This window comes from Heterodontus francisci, chromosome 5, assembly GCF_036365525.1.
Source record: "Heterodontus francisci isolate sHetFra1 chromosome 5, sHetFra1.hap1, whole genome shotgun sequence".
Classification (NCBI taxonomy): Eukaryota; Metazoa; Chordata; class Chondrichthyes; order Heterodontiformes; family Heterodontidae; genus Heterodontus; species Heterodontus francisci.
The window spans coordinates 128,063,075-128,089,579 of NC_090375.1; the positions used below are offsets into that span (position 1 = coordinate 128,063,075).

A 26,505-nucleotide genomic window follows, 5' to 3' on the forward strand; every position below is an offset into this window, starting at 1 on the left:
CTTCAAGGACTTCTGTGTTGGAGATATAGTCCTGCCACCTGATGCCAAGTATTCTCCGAAGGCAGCGAAGATGGAATGAATTGAGACGTCGCTCTTGGCTGGCATACGTTGTCCAGGCCTCGCTGCCGTAGAGCAAGGTACTGAGGACACAGGCCTGATACACTCGGACTTTTGTGTTCCGTGTCAGTGCGCCATTTTCCCACACTCTCTTGGCCAGTCTGAACATAGCAGTGGAAGCCTTACCCATGCGCTTGTTGATTTCTGCATCTAGAGACAGGTTACTGGTGATAGTTGAGCCTAGGTAGGTGAACTCTTGAACCACTTCCAGAGCGTGGTCGCCAATATTGATGGATGGAGCATTTCTGACATCCTGCCCCATGATGTTCGTTTTCTTGAGGCTGATGGTTAGGCCAAATTCATTGCAGGCAGACGCAAACCTGTCGATGAGACTCTGCAGGCATTCTTCAGTGTGAGATGTTAAAGCAGCATCGTCAGCAAAGAGGAGTTCTCTGATGAGGACTTTCCGTACTTTGGACTTCGCTCTTAGACGGGCAAGGTTGAACAACCTGCCCCCTGATCTTGTGTGGAGGAAAATTCCTTCTTCAGAGGATTTGAACGCATGTGAAAGCAGCAGGGAGAAGAAAATCCCAAAAAGTGTGGGTGCGAGAACACAGCCCTGTTTCACACCACTCAGGATAGGAAAGGGCTCTGATGAGGAGCCACCATGTTGAATTGTGCCTTTCATATTGTCATGGAATGAGGTGATGATACTTAGTAGCTTTGGTGGACATCCGATCTTTTCTAGTAGTCTGAAGAGACCACGTCTGCTGACGAGGTCAAAGGCTTACACAAATTAAATGACACAAATGTAATGCTCAAAGTAATTGCAGCAAATAGTAAATGTAATCGTCTGAGGAACAACTTAGTATTTTTATGTAGAAACCATATACTCCAACTCACACATGAAACTTCTGTTTTAAAGATGTGTTTGTCCACAATGTAGCAGAAAAACTTACTGATTTATATCTATTTTCTGTTACATTAGAGGATGATCTTGATAATTCCTCCTGTACATTTGGTTGAGACATACTGAGCATTAATCTGCAGTTTGAATACAAATAATTCATTGAAGATGCTTCAATAAGTTTACAATTTTATTATGTGTGTGTTAATATTGTGCATCAAAATCACTGATCATCAGAATAAGCACTGACTTGTGCTAATAGTACAAAAACTCACAATCTGAATCTCACAATTCAATTAGAACATCATTTAATAATTTAAAGTTACAAAACTATTTCATGCTTCAATTGACTGCTTAAACCTGAGTTTTGCAGTTCCCAGCATCATTTTTATATCTCAATTACGTAACACCTTTGAAACACTTTCACAGGTTCTACAATCTGAAACATAGTGGAGGCAATTTTATACTGGTGGTGGGGGAAACCGATGCTGAGATCCCCGTGTCGCCTCTTTTCCGGGAGGCCCGTCGAATTTTGTGCCAGTCAGACACTTAAATGGACAGCGGTGGGCCTTCGATAAGATTTAGGACCCTGTCGCTCAAAGTCCCGCCCTTGGAGAGCTGCCGGCCAGTCAGAGGCTGCCAGCTGCAGCGCCACTGCAGATTTAGTTGCTGCTGCTGGAGGTGTCCACCCTGTAGGCCTCAGATCAAGGCGGGATGGGTCTCGCAGGGTGGGGATTGTGGGGGAGGGGGGTCGGCAGCAAGGGTGGGGTGGGGGGGGTGCCCGCTGAAGGGCCCCCATTTGATGCCGGATCCCGCATTCAGGCATTAAGTGCCTTTGACCGAGGGGACCCACCTCCCCGGAACCGGGTAACAGCCCGCATGGCTTTTCATGCTATGCTTTCTGAGCGGCGACAGGGCTGCCCACTGCACAGGTAATTGCGGCTGCGATGGGAAGAGGTCCTTAATTGAGGGTTAATTATCCAGTTAAGGCCCCCAATTGGCAGCAGGGTTGGAAGGCTGTTCACACGTCTTCCCGCACCAGACTAAATTCTGGCGGAGGTGGATGGTGGCAGGAACCTCTCCTCCCCTCACCATCATCCCAACCCGCCGTGGAGGAGAGCATAAAATTCCTCCCAATGTTCCCTGTAATTATTGTTTCACTACGTTAAAGGACTATCCTGTATATTTATCTATTATAAAAATTGTATGTATAATGTACAGATTTTGTTTTCACACTGTCATTATTCATAGTCCAAATTTATGTGTGCCACTTAATTATTGCTCAATTTATCAAAACATTTTTGTACTTCATTACTCTTTTGTACTTTGCAGCACATGAGACAAGCCATTTTTTCCACTGCTTTTACATCCAGGAGATCATGCTCTGGGTTGTTTCTATAACAAAGGCTCCATTTTATGTGGATATGATGTTAGCCTGAGCTGAGATGTTAGGGTGGGGTGGTGGAGGAAGGGTGAGGTTGGGGGGGGGGGGGGGGGGGTGGGTGGAAATGACTGGCTAGATACAATACACCTCAGAAGGTTTACTAGTGCATGTTTGTCTATCTTTCAAAAAATACATCTATATTACTGACAGACAGAAAATCAACCATTATGGCATCTGTATTCCTACCGAATGTGGTGTTACATTTTGCTGTTCAGGTTGCTGAACAACTTTCTTCCAAACTGCTCACATGTAGGTTGTTAATGGGTTGGGATGAATTGATAAAGTTGCTGATCATAATCTCTATCATGTGAATAGAGGTTTGGGTTTAGTACGTTAGTGATTTCCTGGTAGAGCCTGTTGATTGTAGAACAATGCCAAACTAATTATGTGTGATGTATTAGTTTAGACCGCAATTGTTGACAACGCGATCGGTAGGTGGCGCTGTTTTGGCACATGCGCAAATACAGCATGTGCCACGAAAACGTCACAGCTTGCGACTGTAGCAGCTGCCAGGACTATAGATGGCGCTGCTCAAAGAATCACAGAGATGAAACCTAACAAACACGTGTCAGAATACAATGGCCGGAGTGAGAGAGTGGAGCGGGCCGGGGAGAGCAGCGCGGGGAGACCAGCGGTAGCGGTGCCGGGGGGGGGGGTGGAGAGAAAGAGGGAGAGGGAGGGGGAGAGGGTGGGGAGGAGGGAGAGGGAGAGGGAGGGGGGGAGAGAGAGGGAGGGGGAGAGGGGGAGGGAGGGGGGGAGAAAGAGGGAGAGGGGGGGGAGAAAGGGAGAGGGAGGGGGGGAGAAAGGGAGAGGGAGGGGGGGAGGGAGAGGGAGGGGGAGAGAGTGGGGGGGGGGGGAGCAGCGGAACAGAAGAGGAGTGCCTTTTTCTGTGCATGCGCTATAAACACAACAGCAAAAGACTTACTGGCCAGTCCCTGGACCCGGTGACACCAAGGTCTTCGCACGCTCGCTCCCCGCAGCTCTCTACGGCCTCTCGCTTCCGGCCCTCTCCATTCAGCCGTTCCCTCCAGCTGCGGATGCCCAATCCAGTTGCTTTCTCCCCTTCTCCACAGTACTTCAGGCATTGCAACTGTCTGGTCCCTGCATTTTGCATGCTCCTTCTCTGCTCTCCCCACCCCTCCCCCTCTTCACCCACCCCTTCCCCTCTTCACCCACCCCTCCCTCTACCCCCCTACCTCCACCCCTCCCTCTACCCCCCCTACCTCCACCCCTCCCTCTACCCCCCCTACCTCCACCCCTCCACCCACCCCTCCCTCTACCCCCCTACCTCCACCCCTCCACCATAGTTGAATATCTGAAGTGCAGTTGCAAAGTCGGGGAAATAGCATGCAAAACAAAACCTCAACAATTCTGGGTTTAATTATTGAAAAGTTTTATTTTCATTAAGTATCCGAGGAACTGCTGTGCATGGATACATGAGTGTTGTGTCCAGCATTCCCATTAGACAGACAGGCCGAGTCTCTGCTATGCACAGCTAAAGAGATTGTTCCTGGAGAGCCTTGTGGTGAATGAACGCTTGGCTCTCTATTCCACTACTGTATTGTCCATGTGAAGAAGGCAAAGTCACAAGAGTCTGAGCTCAGTGTGTCGCCAATGAAGCACTTATTACCCACCTGAGATGCAGGAATCATCACATCCTTGCGTCATCTCCTGCACTGCCTCATTTGCTGGAATGCCGTCCTTAAGTGTCAAGGATTGTTTTCTCAAGGGCACATTTTACATGAAAGGAAATAATGAAAGATCAGTGTCAGAGCTTCCCTCCCTCCAATGAAATTACTGTTGCGCATGCTTTATGCCCTGCAGTATAGGCCAGTGAATCACTTAGTACCCATCTCAGCTGTAGGAGTCAGGATGATGTAACTGCCCCTATCTCGTGATGGTTCAATGCTGCTCTCAGGGAAAACATGAATGATGTGAGGGTGCTGGAAAAAGAAGCACATTTCTTTTGGACTATGAACATAAAGCAGGCCATTTAGCCCTGCTGTTCCCTGCTAGTGGTTATGCTACTCGTGCGTCTTCCCATCCATTCCCATTTAATCCTGCCTACTACTATCAGCATCATCTGCCATTTCTTTCACTCTTATCTCCCTTTGCCTTAAAGCAACATTGAGGATGGAGAATGGTGTGGCTGCACTCCCACCTCACCAGTTGTGTACGCAGCAAGAGCATTCACATTTGTGCTACCACTGGACACGGCATGCTTGTTTCTTTTAGTGCTCAATCTCTTCTTGCTGAATATTCCCCAAGTGCTTGACCGCTTTGGACGCCTTCTCTGCTTGACAGGCAGCAGCTGGCAATTGCGGAGTCTCACAAGGCTCTGCATGGTTGTTTCAAGGGCGGATGGGGAAACATGTGGCTGTGTGTCCACGTGCACTGCTTGGATGGGTGCAGGAACAGGTAACTGTGTGTCCATGTGCACTGCTTGGATGGGTGCAGGAACAGGTGACTGTGTAACTGAACAGCAAGGAGAGGGTACCGCAGGTGGGGGAAGTGGAGCTTTGAACAGGCAGGCGTATGTATGGTCCATCAGATCATTAGGCCAGGGGGTGAAACGCTCAGGATCCATGGATTGTGGCACGCGACTGATGTCCAGCGCTTGGCCACCTCCATCCGAAGGTGCTTCTGGGCAATTGTTGGGCAAATTAATTGGCTCCATCTCATCAGCCAGTCCTTGTGTTTATGGCGCATGCACAGAAAAAGGCACTCCCCTTCCGCTCCGCTGCTCCCCCCGACCTCCCTTCCCCCCTCCCTCCCGACCTCCCTTCCCTCCCCCGTCCCTCCCTTCCCCCCCGTCCCTCCCTCCCTTCCCCCCCGTCCCTCCCTCCTCTCCTTCCCTCCCTCCCTTCCCCCCTCACCCCTTCCCTTCCTCACCTCCCTCCCGACCTCCCTTCCCCCCTCCCTCCCGACCTCCCTTCCCCCCCCCATCCCGACCTCACCCCCCCCTCCCTCCCGACCTCACCCCCCCCTCCCTCCCGACCTCAACCCCCTTCCCCCCTCCCGACCTCACCCCCCCCCTCCCGACCAACCCCCCTTCCCCCCTGAAAAAATATTTTCAGAGCAACTTACCTTGGAACAATCTCCTCTGTCTAATAAAAATGAAGCAAATGTCCAAAATGACTAAATAATTGAGATAAAATGCCCGACGAAACCTCTCCTCCTTCCATTTTCAAAAACTCGCGCCGAAGCTTTCGGAAGATTGACGCACATGCGCACACGGTCTCAGGCCTTCTGCGCATGCGCTGCGGTCCGGATTGCCAGGACCAGTTTGCGCATGCGCAGAGGCCAACCTGGCGTGTTCCCCTAGGAAGATGACGTTACGCGATGACGTCATCTGCGCATGCGCAAACTGGTCCTGTCAATCCGGACCACAGCGCATGCGCAGAGGGCCTGAGACTGTGTGCGCATGTGCGCACCGTGGCGCATCCTGATGACGTAGCGTTGTCATCAATCACTTTGATTAGTTTAAGTGCAGCTTCTTATCAATAAAAGGTGGAGAGGATGCTCACTAGCTTGCAGTTAGTTTTAGATAGTGAGGTTAGTTAACTTCTATCCAATGTCATCATCTTGTTAAATAATTTATGTACCCAGAATTCTTTAAAGGGTGAGGAAAGTATAGGAGAAATACTATTTATTCACAATACTTGCTCATTTGGTAGCAAAAAAAATTAGAAAATGCTGTTTCTTTTTAAAGGTCATTTTTTTTAAATCCTCTGATTTGGAGTTGATTGTGGTTTCCTTGATTGGCTAGCTGCAGATTAGCATTCAGGCCTGACTGAAGTTGTAGTGTGACTACCCCTCCTCTTCCCTCCTCATCCCTATCTCAATGTACTGAATGGAATCACTGTGGAATGTCCACCCCCATTGTTGACGCTATGAAGCAGCTTTGCAGATCTTCAAATTGGGTAGCAGTCCTGGGAACAATTTCCTTCAAAACTGTAAGGACTGTGATAGCAGCCATGTTTGTTCCTAATGCCTTGCATATACTCCTTTTTCCTTTTCCTTTTTGGCCTCCTTGTCTCAAGAGACAGTGGGTAAGCGCCTAGAGCTGGTCAGTGGTTTGTGGAGCAGCGCCTGGAGTGGCTATAAAGGCCAACTCTAGAGTGACAGACTCTTTCACAGGCGCTGCAGATGAAATTGGTTGTCGGGGCTGTTACACAGTTGGCTCTCTCCTTACACTTCTGTCTCTTTCCCTGCCAACTGCTGATTCTCTTCGACTCGCCTCTCTTCAGCCCTGCCTTTATAGTTTAGTTTAGTTTAGTTTAGTTTAGAGATACAGCACTGAAACAGGCCCTTCGGCCCACCGAGTCTGTGCCGACCATCAACCACCCATTTATACTAATCCTACACTAATCCCATATTCCTATCACATCCCCACCTGTCCCTATATATTTCCCTACCACCTGCCTATACTAGGGGCAATTTATAATGGCCAATTAACCTATCAACCTGCAAGTCTTTGGCATGTGGGAGGAAACCGGGGCACCCGGAGGAAACCCACGCAGACACAGGGAGAACTTGCAAACTCCGCACAGGCAGTACCCAGAATCGAACCCGGGTCCCTGGAGCTGTGAGGCTGCGGTGCTAACCACTGCGCCACTGTGCCGCCCTGCCAACTCTGGCAACTGGCTCCCACGACTTGTGGTCAATGTCGCAAGACTTCATGTCGCGTTTGCAAATGTCTTTAAAGCGGAGACTGAGACTGTAAGTATTATGATCTCCGAAACCCATTCATTCCTTTAGCAGCTGGTGGAAGTTAACCTTGGTTCAAAAGCAGGCTATCGTGATGGTTGTACTGTTATAACTTCCTTCTTCTCTAGCATTCCATAATAATACTTAGCTTTTAGTGATGGGTCCATGGTAAATAGCATCAAACAGCCTGACAAAAATAGTTGAACCATGAATGAGCTATTTAGTACTTACAGGTTTCTACTGCTAGCTTTCAGACCAGGCAGTGTTTAAGGGATTGTATAAATTGTAGCAGATGAGGAAGAAATATGTGGAATTTTTTTTATAACTTTCTATTAATTTTTCTAGTGATAATCATGAGTTTGTGAATCTTCATTTACTGTAGAATCTAACAATCTTTCACTATTTACCTTGAAACCTTTCATATTCTTGAAAACCTCTAATCCCCATTAATCTTCTCTGTTTCGGTAAAAACCAAAGCTCCAATTTTTCAAGCTGCCTTCATAACTAACCTCGTTCTTGGTTTAATTCTTGCAAAGCTTCCCTTTAGTACTTCATTAGCTTTAAATTTCTTTGAGACGACTGGTGTCGTGAAAGGGGCTATGTAAATGCCTGTCATTTTTTCTCTTTTTATAATGGCGTGTTCAGAAATCAAGAAGCTCGACACATCCAGGACAAAGTAGCTTGCTTGATTGGTACCTCATCCACCACCTTCAACATTCACACCCTCCACTACTGGTGCACAGTGGCAGCAAAGTGTACCAGATACAAGATGCACTGCAGCAACTTACCAAGACCTCTTCAACAGCACCTTCCAAACCCATGACCGCTACTCAAATAATGGCCTGTCCAATATCTTATGCAAATACAACATCATGTCTTGCTTTTATTATTCAATGCTTTTATATACAATTTAGAATACTATTTGCCTTTTTTATGGAATTTCCCTCCCTACATTCTCACCTTAAATGATTCACGTTGGCATGCCTAGATTTGTTTCTCTACTCTTAATAATCTTGCCATTTATGGCATTTTTGTTTCATTATTCTTCTTCCCAACATGCAGTACTTCACATATCACTGCATTGACTGTCTACCAGTCCACTAACCTGTCTATGAACCTACGAAATAAGAGCAGAAGTAGGCCATTCGGCCCCTCGAGCCTGCTCCGCCATTCAAAAAGATCATGGCTGATCTGCTTGTGTCTCGAATTCCACACTCCCATCCACCCCCGATAACCTTAGATTCTTGTTCGGCAACGGAATCAATCTACCTCTGCCTTAAAAATATTCAATGACCCGCCTCCACCACCTGAGGCAGCGAGTTCCAAAGTCGCAAAACCCTCAGAGAAAACATTTCTCCTCATCTCTGTCCTAAAAGGGTGACTCCTAATTTTAAAATAGTGTCCCCTAGTTCTGGACTCACCCACAAAAGGAAACATCCTTTCCACATCCACCTTGTCAAGACCGTTTAGGATCTTATATACTTCAATCAAGTCTCCCCTCACTCTTCTAAACTCCAGTGAAAATAAGCCTAACCTGTCCAACCTTTTCTGATAAGGCAACCCGCTCATTCCAGATATAAATCTAGTAAACCTCCTTTGATCGCCTCCAACGCATTTACATCCTTCCTTAAATAAGGAGATCAAATCTGCACACAGTATGCGAGATGTGGTCTCACCAATGCTCTGTATAACTGAAGCATCACATCCTTACTTTTATTTTCAATTCATCTCGTAATAAAGGTTAGCATTCCATTAGCCTTCTTTATGACTTGCTGTACCTGCATAGTAACCTTTTGTGACTCGTACACTAGAACACCTAGATTCCTCTGCACCTCAGAATTCTGCAGTCGTTCTCTGTTGAAGTAATACTCTGCTTTTTTATTCTTCCTGTCAAAGTGAACAACATCACACTTTCCCACATTATACTCCATCTGCCAGATTTTTTCCCACTCAACCTATCTATATCAGTCTGCAAAAACAAGAAATGCTGGAATCACTCAGCAGGTCTGGCAGCATCTGTGGAAAGAGAAGCAGAGTTAACGTTTCGGGTCAGTGACCCTAAGAAGGGTCACTGACCTGAAACGTTAACTCTGCTTCTCTTTCCACAGATGCTGCCAGACCTGCTGAGTGATTCCAGCATTTCTTGTTTTTGTTTCAGATTTCCAGCATCCGCAGTATTTTGCTTTTATATCAGTCTGCAACCTCCTTATGTCTTCTTCACAACATACTTTCCTACCTATCATTGTGTCATCTGCAAATTTAGCTACCATGCCATCCCTCCCTTCATCTAAGTCATTGATATAAATTGTAAAAAGTTGAGGCCCCAGCAAAAACCCCTGTGGGACTCCACTCATCACATCCTGCCAATCAGAAAAGGACCCATTTATACATACTCTCTGTTTTCTACCAGCCAGCCAATCTTCCATCCATGCTACTATGTTACCCCCTACACCGTGAGCTCCTACTTTGTGCAATAACCTTTCATGTGGCACCTTGCCAAATGCCTTCTGGAAATCCAAGTACAGTACATCAACGAGCTCCCCTTTATCCACAGCACATGTTACTCCTTCAAAGGACTCCAATAAATTGGTTAAACATGATTTCCCTTTCACAAAACCATGCTGACTATTCCCGATTACCTTGAGTTTTTCTAAGCGCCCAACTACAGCCTCCTTAATGATTGATTGTAACACCTTTCCCATGACAGACATAAAGCTAACTGGCCTATAAGTTACCTGTTTTCTGTCTCCTGCCCCGCACCCCCCACCCCCACTTCTTGAATAGAGGGGTTATATTTGCTATTTTCCAGTCTGATGGAACCTTTCCAGAAACGAGCGAATTTTGAAAAATTAACACCAATGCATCTACTAACTCATTAGCCACCTCTTTTAAGACCCTAGGATGAAGCCCATCAGGACCCGGGGACTTGTCGGTCCACAGCTCCATAAGTTTGCTCAGTACCTTTTCCTTAGTGATTGTAATTTCACCAAGTTCTTCTCTTCCTTCCACCTCCTGACTTACGGCTATTACTGGAATGTTTTTTGTATCCTCTATAGGGAAAACAGAAGCAAGATATTTGTTCATTTCATCCGCCATTTCCTTATAATCTACTATTAACTCCCCATTATCACTCTCTAGAAGACCAATGCTTACTTTACTTACTCTTTTCCTTTTTAAATACCTGTCGAAACTCTTGCTATCTGTTTTTACATTTCTAGCTAGCTTTCTCTCATACTCCAATTTCTTTCTCCTGATTAACTTTTAGTCATTCTCTTCACGATGGGCGGAAGGGCCTGTTTCTGTGCTGTATAACTCTATGACTGTATGCTACTCTTTATATTCTGACCAATCATATGACCTGCCACTCATCCTTGCCCAGTTATATGCTTTTTCCTTAAGTTTGATGCTTTCCTTAACTTCTTTCATTAACCACGATCGTGGGTCCTCCCCTTAGAATTTTTCTTTAGGAATATACATATTCTGAGTATTCTGAAATATCCCCTTAAATGTCTGCCACTGCTTCTCTATTGATCTATCTCCTAGCCTAGGAACCCAGTTCTCTTCCGTTAGCTCAGTTTTCATGCCCACGTAGTTGTCCTTATTTAAGTTTAAAATACTATTCTTGACCCATTCTTCTCTCTTTCAAACTGGATGTAAAATTCAGTCATATTGCGACCCAGAGGTGCCTTTACTTTGAGTTCTTAATTAATCTTGTCACATTACACAATACCAAGTCTAATATAACCTGCTCTCTAGTTGGTTCCAGAACATGCTGCTCTAAGAAACTATCTCGAAAGCATTCTATGAACTTCTCATCCAGGCTACTATTACCAATCTGATTTTTTCAGTTTATTTGTAGATTATAATCACCCATGATTATTGCTGTCCCTTTATCACAAGTACCCAATATTTCTTCTTGTATACTTCGTCCTACATTCTGATTGCTGTTTGGGGCCTGTAGACCACTCCCACAATGACTTCTTTCCCCTAGTATTCCTCATCTCCAACCAAATAGATTCTCCATCCTGATCTCCTGAACCAAGGTCATCTCTAACTATTGAACCAATGCCATCCTTGATTAACAGTGCTACCCCTCCACCTATACCTAGCTTCCTATTCTTCTTGAATGTCATATACCCCTCAATATTCAGGACCCAATCCTTGTCATCCTGCAGCCATGTTTCCGTAATGACTATCAGATCATATTTATTCACTTCAATGTGCACTCAGTTCGTCTACTTTGTGAATGCTACATGCATTCAGATACAGAGCCTTTAGTTTTGTCTTTCTGTTATCTTTGTAACATCTAGACTTGACTTTTGGTATGGTCTTAGGTTTTTTAGTTTAGTTTAGTTTAGTTTTAGTTTAGAGATACAGCACTGAAACAGGCCCTTCGGCCCACCGAGTCTGTGCCGACCATCAACCACCCATTTATACTAATCCTACACTCATCCCATATTCCTACCACATCCCCACCTGTCCCTATATTTCCCTACCACCTACCTATACTAGGGGCAACTTATAATGGCCAATTTACCTATCAACCTGCAAGTCTTTGGCATGTGGGAGGAAACCGGAGCACCCGGAGGAAACCCACGCAGACACAGGGAGAACTTGCAAACTCCGCACAGGCAGTACCCAGAATTGAACCCGGGTCGCTGGAGCTGTGAGGCTGCGGTGCGAACCACTGCGCCACTGTGCCGCCCCTTCCTGCCATTCTCTGACCCTCACTTCCCATATTACTATTCTGCTCTCCTGCCTTGACTCTACCCCTTGATTTGCTGCATCTACCCAAGCTTGATCCCTCTCTCCACTTTTTTAGTTTAAAGCCCTAGTTAAATGGTTTGTTAGCACACTGGTCCCAGCATGGTTCGGGTGCAGACCATTCCAACGGTACAGCCCCCACTTTCCCCAGTGCCCTACAAACCAAAACCCACTTCTCCCACACCAGTCTTTGAGCCATATATTCATTTCACTGATCTTCTGTGCCCTCTGCCAATTGGAACGTGAGATTATTATCCTTGAGATTCTGCTCTTCAATTTGGTGCCTAGCTCCTCATACTGACTAAGCAGAACTTCTTTCCTACTCCTACCTATGTCGTTGGTACTTACATGGACCACGACAACTGGATCCTTCCCCTCCCACTCCAAGTTCCTGGCTATCCCTGAGCGAATGTCCTGAACCCTGGCACCGGGTAGGCAACACAACCTTCTGGACTGATGCTCTCGGCTGCACAGAACAATGTCAATCCTCCTCACTATACTCTTCCCTACTACCACTACATTCCTCTTTGCTCCCCCCCCACTTGAATGGCTTCCTGTGCCACAGTGCCATGGCCAGTCTGCTCATCCACTCTGCAGACCTTGCTTTCATCCACACAGGTTGAGAGCACTTCAAACCTGTTTGACAATTGCTAAGTCTGAGGCTCCTCCATTACTGTCTACTGTGCCCTCCTGAAATCTTACGTTCTTTCTCAGAGTTTGCCATGTCTGCTAATTTGCTGTGCATGTTGTGGGCTCAGTGAAATTTATGAATTCTGCAGCACCTTGAACAATTACCTGACCTGCAGTATACTTCTGTGCATAATTTATAGACATGTAGAACCTCTTGCATGTTTAACATATGTACTACATTTCTAATTTAAGGTCTGGAGAGATTATATAATTGTGATGTGGATTATTTGTCTAGAAATGACTGTAACCTCTTATCTCAAGAATTGAGTGAGTTTGTTGTGATGTTAAACTAAGGCCTTTGCCTGTTCAAGTGTATGTAAAAGATCTCATGGTGTTACTTGAAGAGTAAGAGAGTTCATCTGGTTTTCTAACCAACGTTTATCCCTCTGTGAGCATCCTTCAGCCAATACCACCAAATATCAGATTAACTGGTCATTTATCTCATTGCTATTTGTGGGACCTTGCTGTCTGCTAATTTGCCTAAAAGATAATATTGTCAACATCTTTCAGCACCTGGCTCTGTCAGTTATCTTTTTAAAACTAGAGAGTATTGATGGCTGCATTTTTAAAGTTGTGAACCAAGGTAAAGGGTATCACAAAGGTTGAAAAGACGAGGTAAATTAGTTCATACTGGTTAGAGTTTTTCAAACTGGTTTCAAAAGCTCATAGATTGTAGGAAGTAAAGAGTGAAGGAGGTAAAGAATTCCATGGTTCAAATTTTTGAGAAGAAATAATTAGAATATAAGACTGCAATAACTGGTGATTTCTGCAAGGTGTAGGACGGTGTTTTTATTCATCCTTCAGATGTCAATGTCGCTGGCGAGGCCAGCATTTATTGCCCATCCCTAATTGCCCTTTCGAGTTAAACAGCTGCAGTCCGACATACAAGACCCTGAGGCATCTTGACAGGGTGGATGTGGAAAGGATGTTGCTCCTTGTGGGAGAATCTAGAAATAGGAGTCACTGTTTAAAAATAAGGGGTCGCCCATTTAAGACAAAGATGAGCAGAAATATTTTCTCTCAGAGGGTTGTGAGTCTTTGGAATTCTCTTCCTCAAAAGGCGGTGGAAGCAGAGTCTTTGAATATTATGAAGGCAGAGGTAGATAAATTCTTGATGAGCAAGGGGGTGAAAAGTTATTGGGAGTAGGTGGAAATGTGGAGTAATCAATTCAGCCAAGAACTTATTGAATGGTGAAGCATGCTGAAAGGGCCGAGTGGCCTACTCCTGCTCCTAATTCATATGTGGTGTAGGTACACCCACAATGCTGTTAGGGAGAGCGTTCCAGGATTTTGACCCAGTGACAGTGAAGGAATGGCGATATAGTTGTAAGTCAGGTTGGTGTGTGACTTGGAGGGGGACTTGCAGGTGGTGGTGTTCCCATGCATTTGCTGGAAATCTTGTAGCATTTAATTCACGTCCTGACTCTCAAAGCCTCTCCACCCTTGTCCTTCAAGGTGATAGCGGTCATGGGTTTGGAAGGTGCTGTTGAAGGAGCCTTGGTAAGTTGCTGCAGTGCATCTTGTATATAGTACACACTACTGCCACTGTGCGCCAGTAGTGGAGGGTGTAAATGTTGAAGGTAGTGCATGGGGCGCTGATCAAGCAGGCTGCTTTGTCCTGGATGTGTCAAGCTTCTTGAGTATTGTTGGAGCTTCACTCATCCAGGCAAGTGGACAGTATTCCATCACACTCCTAACTTGTATCTTGTATCTTGTAGATGGTGGACAGGCTTTGGGAGTCAGGACTTGAGTTAAATGCAACAAAATTCCCAGCCTCTAACCTGCTTTTGTAGGTATAGTATTTATGTGGCTGGTTCAGTTAGGTTTCTGGTCAGTGATAATCCCAGGATGTGTAGTTAGGCTAAAATGTTGAAAAGAAAATGGCTTTGTTTGCTGACAGTGCAACCACTAGGTGGCGCACTACTTGCACATGCAGAAATATAGCCTCATGCACTGAAAAGTCACTGTCTGAGACGTTTTTGGCAACTACCAGTAGTACAGATGGTGCTGCTCAATTTATCACGAAAAGAAATGAAACCCAAATGCCCACAATGGCTGTGCTCGCCACCTCATCCCACCCCCAGCAGTACCCCGCTCCCTCCAGCCATCATGCTTCTCTTCGCTGCTGCCTCTCACACCCGTCACCTAGCTGTTTGCACCACGCCTCGCCACTTTTCCCCTCTCGGCCACTCGTTCCCTGATTCACCCCCGGCCCCCCCCAACCAAACCTTTCGGCCACTCGCTCCCGGCCTTGCCGCTTCATCTCCTCTGCTCTGCCTCTGTTCCCCGCTCCCTCCCACTTCTGCTTCCCGCTCCGTACCGCTCGCAGTCTCCCTCCCCTCCCCTGCCTATCTTGTCACTCTCTTTCTCCCCTGATTCCCCCTGGTGGGGAAGAAAGGCGGCGATCATGGGAGGGAGCGGGGAGCAGAGGCAGAGCAGAGGGGATGAAGTGGTGAGGCGGGGAGTGAGTGGCTGACAGGTGGGGTGGGGTGAAGCAGGGAGCGAGTAGCCAAGGAGGGAGAAGTGGCGAGGCAGGGAGCAAGTGGCCCATAGGTAGGTGGGGGGGGGGGGGGGGGGGGAGGTGAAGCAGGGAGCGAGCGGCCAAGGGAGGAGAAGTGGCGAGGTGTCGAGCAAGCGGCGAGCAGACGTTGTAGTTTGCGATGACGTTTTTGCGCACATGCACAAATTAGCCCTGACAAGCTGGATGCTGACGTAGGCTGCGCATGCGCAGCACCATACTGACAGCAAGGGTCTATTCTGCACGTGTGCGAAGCTGGAAGCGCTCTGATGACGTCGGTGCTGGGCTGCGTTGTCAGGAGTCATGTTGTCATAGAGTTATACAGCACAGAAACAGGCCCTTTGGCCCATCGTGTCTGTGCTGGCCATCAATCACCTGTCTATTCTAATCTAATTTTCCAGCACTTGGCCCGTAGTCTTGTATGCTATGGCATTTCAAGTACTCATCCAGATACTTCTTAAGTGTTGTGAGGGTTCCTGCCTCTCCCACCCTTCAGGCAGTGTGTTCCAGATTCCAACCATCCTCTGGGTGAAAATTGTTTCCTCAAATCCCCTCTAAACCTCCTGCCCCTTACCTTAAATCTATGCTCCCTGGTTATTGACACCTCCGCTAAGCAAAAAAGTTTCTTCTTATCTACCCTATCTATGCCCCTCATAATTTTGTATACCGCAATCGGGTCTCCCCTCGGCCTTCTCTGCTCTAAGGAAAACAACCCTAGCCTATCCAATCTCTCTTCGTAGCTGAAATGCTCCAGCCCAGGCAACATCCTGGTAAATCTCCTCTGCACCCTCTCCAGTGCAATCACATCCATCCTATAGTGTGGTGACCAGAACTGCTCACAATACTCCAGCTGTGGCCTATCTAGGACTAACTTTGAAAGAAAATATATTCTGACATCTTGGTCAAAACTTCAAATTTATTATCCTCTGGTAAAATCTCATAGATGGCTAAATTGCTTTGGTGATGTCCAATTCTGGGAAAGCTTGAGAGAATCCTAAACACTATTGCACCATCATGCTCAGTCAAATAAGACTGATAAACTGAAGTCTACAGTTCACAAACTCTCCATGCCACAACTGGAACGTCTCTGCAAGGTTGTTCCCCAGTTTTATTTACATCAGTAAATTTCCATTCAGCCATCATATTGATCAGAAGAGAATTGTGGTTTCCACTGTGTAAATACTTGCAAACTCCTCATTTTTATGCTCATTAAATTTGGGGGTTTAGTAACTCTAAGCACCTATTTGTGTATTCGTCAAAAACACTTGGCAGGATAGTGAGCTGCATGCTTGTTGCTTTCATCTGATTAGGGAAAAAAAAGTTAGGGGTTCAGTTAAAAACCTTTTCCATTCATTCCATCATGGCTTCTTGAGCTTTCCTTGGTCAAGTCTAAATTAGCAATGTTTGCAAAGGAGCTATTCAACATATTTATTAACATCACTTGTTTAAAGTTGACAAATGTTATATCCAAATTATCTTTTTAAAATACTATCATGAAGGAAGTGTCCTCCATTTTTCACATATTGACCTTTTCGCATTCTGAAATCCCTACCAACCATCAGCCCAGGTTAGATTTGTTTTTGATTAGGATAAGAATTTTATTGGTTTAGATTAGCTTCATGTCAAAATGAACTGATGCTATTATATGGTCCTGAGCCTTTATATTACATGACAGTGAACGGTCAAGTTTGATTTTCCCAGTACATGTGATCATAACCATGAATTTGGGCTTGCCAGCACCTGATGTTCCTGGAAACATTCAAGTTTAGTTCACGTTCTGTGGTGTTTGAAACATAGAAATATAGAAAATAGGAGCAGGAGTAGGCCATTTGGCCCTTTGAGCCTGCTCCGCCATTCATTGTGATCATGGCTGATCATCCAACTCAGTAACCTGTTCCCGCTTTCTCCCCATACCCTTTGATCCCTTTAGACCCAAGAGTTATATCTATAGAAACATAGAAAATAGGAGCAGGAGTATATATATATATACAAGATATATGTTATTGGAAGAATGAAAAACAGTATAAGGTAGATAACGGTACCATGTTTGGATCAGTGTGGATTTTTAATGTTTGTTAAATGATGAGATGAAATTGAAGAAAAAATAGAAGTGGGTTCAGATCAATTGCAAGAGAAACATTTATTTTTATAAACATGTATTTGTTTCCGTAATAAATGAAAATAAAAAGTTTTTATGCATTTAACATAAGGGGGGTGTTGTACCTTCTGTGCTGATTCTCAAAATTTGTCCTAAAAGCTGAAATAGAAACAGAAAGTACTGAAATTCTCAGCAGGTCAGGCAGCATCTGCAGAGAAAGAAGCAGAGTTAACGTTTTAGGTCAGCGACCTTTCATCAGAACCCTGAAACGTTAACTCTGCTTCTCTCTCTACAGATACTGCCTGACCTGCTGATAATTTCCAGCACTTTGTTTTTATTTCAGATTTCCAGCATCTGCAGCATTTTGCTTTTATCCTCCTAAAAGCTCCTCTGAGTCGAGAAAATTAGCAATCTGCTGCAACGGGATTTGAATTTTCATGTAACTGACAAAATTGTTAATCATTGCTGTGGTTTTTATGAATTTTACAAACTGACAGAGCAATGTTTACACTTCTTAATGGTTTCCTTTATGGTTGTTAATTGATTTGCTTCATTACCATATTAAATCTTGAAAGTATGTCATTAGGGTAGTGGCATGCAGTAAATGAGCTGCTTGATGCTAGAACATAATGAACTAATTGGGCTAATTAAAATCTATGTGTGCCAATATCTAACCAAGAATTGGAATGCTACTTTTATCTGTGGAAGCCACCAACTCTAACTGAGATGTAATACTGATTTATGGGTGTCTGATGATCATTAGTTGGAATAAATTGCTTGTAGTAGTAGAAACAGCATCATTCAAGTAGATGATACTAAGTGCATTGTTAAGTCAGCAAAAAGGGCAAGCTTACATATGTTGTAGATTGTCACCTTAAACCTCTGCGTATATTAGGCTGCTAATGTGAAAATTTACTTTAATGTTAGAACTGTGATTAGATTGTATAAATTACTTTGTGTGATTGCATTTCACTCTGGTGAAATTTGAACAATAAGTTAAATATTAGAATGTATTTCTTCCTGTTTAAAGTACTTTTGTAAGCATATATACTGGTAAGAGAAATACAAATAAATCAATATTATAGACAAGTTACACCTGACAATACTTCTGAACTGTATTAACAAATCCCGCTCCCAGCTGACGCATTCAGATACACTTCACTTCAGTAGGAGTTTTGCCTGTTTGTGGCTGAACAATGATGTAGAAGTAACACTATTTTTGTAATATTAAATAAAAACAAGAAATGCTTGAACCACTCAGCAGGTCTGGCAGCATCTGTGGAAAGAGAAGCAGAGTTAACGTTTCGGGTCAGTGACCCTTCTTAAGGAGGGTCACTGACCCGAAAAGTTAACTCTGCTTCTTTTTCCACAGATGCTGCCAGACCTGCTGAGTGGTTCTCACATTTCTTGTTTTTATTTCAGATTTCCAGCGTCCGCAGTATTTTGCATTTATTTGTAATATTAAAGTCTTGCAAATTGCTAAAACAATATGAAGTGTCCCAATATGCTTTAAAATGGAGGTGGAAGAATGAACGCTTGAGTAGGAGTTAGCAAAGGGATCGAAGACGATGTCAAAGAGATAAGTTTTAAGGAGATTTTTTTTTTGAAGGTGGGGAGCGAGTAGCATGCTGTAGGGGTTGGGAAGAGATTTTCAGTGTAGGATCATGTTTGCTGAAGGCTCTTCCATCAATAGTGGAGTGAAAGGGAGTGTACAGCAGGACAGAGTTGGAATGGCAGAAGGCACTAGGTGTGACATTAGGCTAGAGACCGTGCAAGAATTTGTAAACCAGAGCAAGGATTTTATAATCAATGCATCAGGGTATAGCTTGGGGAAGAGATTTTACTGAGAGAGGATGTAATTGAAGGGGTTTTGGAGGAGGTGTAGTTTGTGTAAGATGGAGCTGAGGAAGGAAGTGTGTTGAACATGAGAGGACAAAGACATGTAGGAAAGGATGATAGAAAGTGTTACACAGAGGGAAAAGGGATAGTTTTGGTGAAATTTAGAATTGGGCTTTGAAGTTTAGCTTGGGGGGGTAAACTGAATAATGTGTATATAGTGTATCCATGTGATTCCCAGGTGTGACTAGGCCCCTTGCAAAAAAAAGAAAGGCACATCTCAAGGCAGCAGCAATGACAATTGTGGAAGTCTGTATAGCACATGCTGAATCAATAGTGGCTATGCTTTCTCGTTATAAAAGGCTTCAGAAGGGTTTATTATTCAGAATAGAATACTTGGTTGCAAATTGTTGGTGTAAGTAGGAAAAATGCTTTGTAGTCCAGTGCTCTGTAGCGTTCATGCTAAATGTTTAATATTTTGCTGTTTCTAAAACTCATAAAATATTTGCATTTTTATGTGAACCTCTTAAACTGGGATAAGAGGAGAAACCAGGTGAGTAAAGGTGACCCTATTCACCTTTAATTGCACTTGGTAAATCACAGCAGGGATGTTAGCTATTTTATTGCATGACAGTCTCTTAGCTGGATCTGTGTATTTTGTAAAGGAAAGAAATATGAAATTAATTTAAGTTTAAGAAGGTAACTATGGGAACTGCTCATAAGTACTTGGCTTTTTTTCCCCCTTTTTGCACAAAATTTTGGGTTAGGACTGGGGAAGAGTATATTGATAGACTGCGCTTTCCTTCCTACGGGTTAGAATTCAATAACCCTGCTCTTTCTTGTCAGATAGCTGTAAGGGTCTAGTGCAAATTGAATTTGCCCAATCTCATCAAGTTTCTTCTGGACACAAGTGCAAGCAGGCCTGAACTTTGGCAGCAGAGTTGAGAAAATAGTCAGCGTAAGTGATGGTGAAAATTTACACTGGTGCCATCAGAAATGCTTTGATCTTGTAGTTAAGACTCACTGTTGAAGCTGAGAGGATGCATCTCTATTCCTGTAGGAAATGGCATTTTTTTCTTAAATTCTTAATGTTGCACAAACTTTAAACATGTTACTGTTATCCATATAATAGAAATTGCATGAGAGTTAAAACTTAATATCTTGTATAGTTCTGTTCATTTCAATCATTATCATTGGTCAAATATTGCTAGAGCATCAATGACTGCCAACACATGTTGTACTTTGGACTGTCCAGTGCTCTTCCATAGAATTATTATGTGCTGCAGCTGTGTCATGGCTTGTAGTTTGTGGATGCCAGTTGCTAATTTAAGGATTAACTCATTTATCTTTTGATTTCTCCACTAAGAGCCCTACTATCTTCCTCTAGGCACTCATCTGTCTGAAGCCTTCGACAGGAGGCAGCCAGGTTATTGAATTGCTACCTGGCGCTCTGTGTTGATCGGCCGTACTGTACCATCTACTGCCATCACGGAAACGTGTTTTAACACATGATCTGACACCAGTGTATTTCAGTAGTTCTATGCAGTGACAGGCTTAAATGTATTCCTTGACAGAAGGGACAAGTTCAGCAGGGTAGATAGGTCAGGGCTTATTAGGCACTGGATGTGGGTAAGACCTAAGTATTGAATGGTTCTGGAGTTGTAGGTGGATCATCATGTAGAAGACGAACCCCAGATGGACCTCTCGCATAGCAAATACTAAGTTCTTATGTAGTGTTATCAGTCAATACTTTGTCCCATGCCATTCTATTCAATGCTAAAGCAAACTCCATGGAGTTCCATGGATGAAATCTGTAAATAAGAATCTTTAAAATGCTTAAAAAGAAAGTACTTTGAATTTCCTCTAACCATGTTCCTTTTCTTTTTATATACTGTAGTTTTCTTCTCTTAACTTGAGGAGTAGTCCATTGCAACACATCGCAAGACCAGCACTTCAAAGTTCAACCATGTAAGTGTAGAGTTACAGAATCTTTGTCTGGCTTCAGTCAAGCTGTTGTTCCTGTGTAATCCGATGGCCTCTCTAAGTGCTGGGTATTTCAATGGAAATAAATGGGCGGAACTTGTGCCACACATGTTGTACCTAGTCGAATCAAGCATTTATTGGCTTCATCAGCGATCCTTAAAGGGACTGCTGGAGCCTGCTTAATAAAAGGCCAAAGAAATTTTCAGGTTTTTTTTGTCGGTTCAGAAGAAGCAGATGTGCTCCTCTTGAGTCCACAAAGAAACTGTTCCTCCCGCCCCTGGACCTGATCTGTTTCTTGGTCAGCAGAAGTTGATCTCCTGCCCTCCCTGATAAGCAAGCTTCAGCAGGGTACCTGTTTGGATCCCATTGTTTGCCAGAAGTTTTTTAATGAGTCCCAAGGCTGAATTTGGCTCTGTCTTCAAGCTGGCATGTTTTGTACACAAGTTGAATTTCTCCCCAGGTTCCAGAATGCATGAGCACTTCAGTGTTGTCTTGCAATTATTTGAATCTCTGATTTTATTGAGGTGAAGTTCTGAATGGTTACTAGCTGAAACATGCCCTAAATGTTGATTGAAGAATGTAAAGCTTACTAGTACAGTTATGTTTCCTGTTTTGTAATGCACCATTTTTATCAGTTAATATAACAGGAAATTGAAAAGCAATTATTGAAGTATTTGTTGTGGGTTTGGAATCCTTGGAGCTTTCCCTGTTGTTTAGCCTTCCTCAGCTGGAAAGTTTTGACATCTGGTTTGGCACTTGACTGAACAGTTGTTAGCAGCAGGGTAGCTGCTTTCAGTAGCAGTTGGCTGGATGGCTGCATGCCAGCTTGTACCATCTGTGCACCTGACATTTCTCTCAAATTAACAGAGGGGTTAATTGTTCTGGCAGGCTCAAATGTAGTGTCTAACATTACCCAAGGGAGGTATGTACAAGTGCAGGCGTGGCAGGGAACAGGGGATGGCGGAACTAACATTCCATTGTCAGACAATAGTTAATAGCAACTGATGGTTTTACTGGCTACGCAGTTGCAATAAGGTTGAACAATTTTTCTGATGATTTATGCCAGGCTGCTGTAATGATGTAGAAGGAATTGAGCTTAGCAAGACAAAGACCTTGCCTCGAGGCAATTGTGGGTGAACCAATCTGCATGTTATTACTGCATATTCATGCCTAATTTTGTTAGGCCGTACTAATAGAATAGAATGACAGTAGGAAAAAACCTAGCATCGAGTCTATTGCCAGCAAAGCTTTTGAGTGTCCTTTTTTTCAGTACTGAACACTGAGCATTTGGATAATGATCCAAAAAATGACAGTAGCACTATTTGTTAGTCTGACAATGTAATTTATAAAACTGCATTCTGTGAGGTTTGTTTATAATGCTATTTTTGTATAACATTCATAATGGTAACTCTAATAGTGTAAGGTTCACAGCAGTTATGAATATGAAACATTTCTATAATGAAATTGCTCTACATACCAAGAGTAGATGCCATTTTTCTGATAATTTGAGTTCTGCAATATTTTTACAAAATCTTACATTTTTTATTATAATACTTAACAGATATGACTTAGGATACTTAATCATGAGTATAAATTATCCTGCTTTCACATTGAACCTAGCTATTAGAACTAAAGCTTCATCTTTAAATGACTGGACTGTTAGATTATAGGAAAGTATTTTTTATTTTAATTTTACAAACACTAAATATATCTTGCCTTGATAGTTATTGTAATTTCATAAAGTTTTATATTTTATTAGCTTTTTTTGTTTGTTTATGTGATGTGCGCATCTCTGGTAAGGCCAGCATTTGTTGCCCATCTCTAATTGCCCTTGAGCTGCCTTCTTGAACCGCTGGAGTCCCTGTGGTGCATGGTACTCCCACTGTTAGAAAGGGAATTCCAGGATTTTGACCCAACAGTGAAGGAACAACGATATAGTTCCAAGTCAGGATGGTGTGTGGCTTGGAGGGGAGCTTGCAGGTCATGGTGTTCCCATGCTTCTACTGCCCTTGTCCTTCTAGGTGGTAGATCTCGTGGGTTTGGAAGGTGCTGTCGAAGAAAGCTTGGCAAGTTGCTGCAGTGCATTTTGTATATGGTACACACTGTTGCCACTGTTTGCCAGTGGTGGAGGGAATGATGGCCAATCAATGATTATATTATATTAACTAGTGTTAGTAACATGTTATCAGTAATGGAAAGATGTTGCAAATTGTCCACTACATGAATTAAATTGACAACACAAACAAATCATTCAGGTCTTTATGCTTCCTATTTTATTTATTAGCTTAATTTGGTTATTATTAATGTGATACCTGATTTAAAGCTTAACATGTTGAGCTTATCATTTAAGCTTGTTCTGTCTGCTTTCATCATCGGATTTGGTCTGTTTTCAATTTCTGCTGTAGATTATATCTATAACCTTGAGGTGAATAAGAGTAAAAATTATACAATAAATAAGATGTAACTGTACTTATGATAAAGTAACTTGTATTTGTTGTGATTTTGCTTTTGCAAATATTTCGTGAGCTGTTAGTAATAATTGCAATTTTGCTTGTAGTAAATGAAATTTTATGTTGATTGTAAACCATATATTTATACCCAACAGAAAAAAATCAGAAGAGATCTTGAAGCCTCACTTGGAAAACTTAAAATCTGAGTTGTTAGCTAGAGATCAGATGGCTCAAAGGCTTCCTGAGGTTCTAAAAGAAGGATTGTGTGACAATGAACGAAGTAAGGACGAGGTATGACTGATTCTCTTACTCAAAGGAAATTCTTTGCGGCAGAAAGTGCTTGAATACCCTGCAAGCCAGTCAGCCTTCGTGGAGAGAATAGATAAGTTAATGGTACTCGCCGCTGACCTCAAAAAAGCTACCCACAAAGATTTTGTGGACTCTAGAGCATAGATTTCCACATTTCCGATGTCCGTTCCAATCTGGCGTCATCTACAGGGGATCTGTGGCGTCCAGCAGCAGCCAGGCTGTTCAGCCAATCGGATGGAAGAATTCTCATTGACAGCAAAGCAGGAAGGAAAAAGAGAATATAAATCACATTTAAATCATTGTACAGATAGCAAAATAAAGATTGGAACATATGGGGTTCAGAACAAAACTTAGAAAAAATTACTTTGTTAAAAATCTGCAATTTTTAAATAATGTTCTGAAGGAATGAGGCGCCATAGTTGTAGAATTAGTTTTTCAGGGACAGAGAGACTGTTCAGCAGTTGTTACTTAGTACGCCATTTAACTCCTCATTGAACAAGGCTTGCAATGACAATATTGTCATTGGTTTTACAGCGAGAATAGTGTGTAAATAGTTGAAGTTCACAACAAATCAGCGATTTCTAATTGTTATGACCAGGTGAGAAAGGGGTCTAGGGTTCCCTCTCAGCCTTCACCTGGTCTTACTGTAACAGGGTTTAATTTTAAACAGTTTTTTTAGCTCCCCCTTAGTGAATCCTTGTTTACTAAATTCCAATTATAAGGCAAAGAAATTAGCCAAACAGGTTTTTTTAGGTTTAAAGAAAAAAGGTTGAACTTTATTAAACTTAAACTCTAATTCGGTTAACGCCTACGGATATGCGACGCGCCTACGCTAGCATGCATACGCGATACACACATACAGATAGAGACACAAAAGTAGAAAATAATAAAGGTGAAAATGTTTGAGGCAATAGATGGGTTTCTATTTTACTGTCCTTTGAGTTTGCTGTGAAGTCTTTGATTGTAGGTAGGTCTTGATTTTCATTGGGGCCCAGTATTATTCTTAAACCTTGTTTGATGTAGGAGACTTTTCTTGAAGTTCATGTGTCCTCAGTGGGTCCTGAGGCTTATGAGAAAGAGATGGGAGCAGACAGGAGAGGTCTTCTCACTCCAGGAGCAAACAGTCTTTTCTTCAGTTCAAGCTCTTTGTACAATTCAGAAAAACCCAGGTTGCCAAGCAGGTTAGTCTTGTGATTATTTGGTCTGACCACGTCTGTTTGCGGATTCTCTTGTCTTAGCCGACCCTGGAATGTCTCTTCTTACACACAATACCTGGTGCTCAAAGTCCATTGTGGGTTAAGTTGGAGCAGGGAATAGTCCCTTTGTCCCTCCAAGCACTGGCTGTTAATATGCAAATGTTTTTCATTCAAGTCTGGCAGCCCATGTAGCAGGCCTTCTCTTCTTTCCAATTTGATATTTAATGTTCATATGGCAAAATTAATATGCCTCATTCTTGGCAGGTGGGAGCCCAGCATGACACTAATGTTTCCATCTGTGAAGACTGCAACAGCGCACCTTATGGAGGACTAGGGTAATGCTGAGAGAAACTTCTGGATTTCTGCATGCCAGAGGTTGCGCTGACAGTCTTGCTGTTATTTGTCCATAAATTTTGGGGTAGTGTTTTGTGTGCGGACCCTTCTTCAAAGAAGGTCTACACCCAGAATGTTAACTTCGCTGTTCTCTCCATTGAAGCTAACAGGCCTGCTCTGCGATTGTAGCATTTTCTATTCTTGTTTCAGATTTTCATCATCTCCTGTGTTTTTCTTTATACTGTATAATGAATTTTCTTCATACAATATAAACATTGGCCTTTTATCTACAAGCTGAAAGGAACCTTTTAAAATTTGTATAGTGTACAAATTCATGTGAATTTACTGCAGTTTGCCATTTCTTCTGCATTATACTTTAAAATATGCTGCATCTGTTAAATTCCTTTAGAACACCTGAATATTTAGCATCTTCCGAGAAATGACCTAATAATAACTCATGCAATATTTGTAAAAATCACATCCTTCTGCAATTTGTATAATGTAACAAAACATTGAGAATTTAGTCATGAAATAAGATAAAGTACTTTATTTTAAAAATGAGTAAAATAGATTTAGTGCCATCATATACAATGTTTTTTGGCACAGTATTTGCAAACAATATAATTTCTATATTTGCCTCTTAAAGGTAGTCACTACATAATAAAATTATTATGTTACTTTCAACAGTCAAAATCCACTCTTCAATCACATCTCCAACTGCCATCATCCTTGAACTAAAAACTGTCGGGGCTGAATTTTGTTGGCATGGCCAAGGTTCTGATGTCGGGCTGAAAGCCGGGGGCAACTCCACCTGGGCTGTTTGGGGGTCCCCCGACCACGTTTTCTGGTGCTCAGGCAATTAATTGCCTGGCGCAGGGCTCTCGTCCCTTTAAAATACAGGAGCCTGCCTCCAAGAACTGCTGGCCAATCGGAGGACAGGCAGCTCTTCACTTGCAGCAGCACCAGTGGGAGCAGTGGCCACTGCTGGGATTGCAGCTGTCATAAATGGACGCTGACCTCCTCACAAGGTAAGTGGCGTTGGGGGTCACTGGTGCCAATCAGGTAGGCCCTGGTTGGGGGCGGGGCGGAGAGGTGTCTCTGCAGGGGTGTCCCTTACTGCTGTTTGGAGGGGCGGGGGTGCGGGGGCCCTCCATGGGTCACAAAGTGCCTGATCAGGAGGCACCAACCCCAGCCCACAGGGAGGCTGCCA

At 43.4% G+C, this 26,505-nt stretch overlaps 1 protein-coding gene across 6 annotated transcripts in view; it reads left to right on the forward strand.

Moving 5' to 3' along the window:
* Window positions 1-26,505, forward strand: part of LOC137370043 (polyamine-modulated factor 1-binding protein 1-like) — a 719,669-nt gene that overhangs the window by 60,517 nt on the left and 632,647 nt on the right. For 4 of the 6 annotated variants that reach the window (XR_010975068.1, XM_068032077.1, XM_068032078.1 and 1 more), the window contains 2 exons: window positions 20,922-20,992; window positions 23,613-23,748. Coding sequence is in view for 4 of the 6 variants with exons in the window: in XM_068032077.1 (XP_067888178.1) it covers window positions 20,922-20,992; window positions 23,613-23,748 (207 nt within the window). In the remaining 2 variants the exon portion in view is untranslated. The other 2 variants (XM_068032081.1, XM_068032082.1) reach the window with 2 other exon arrangements.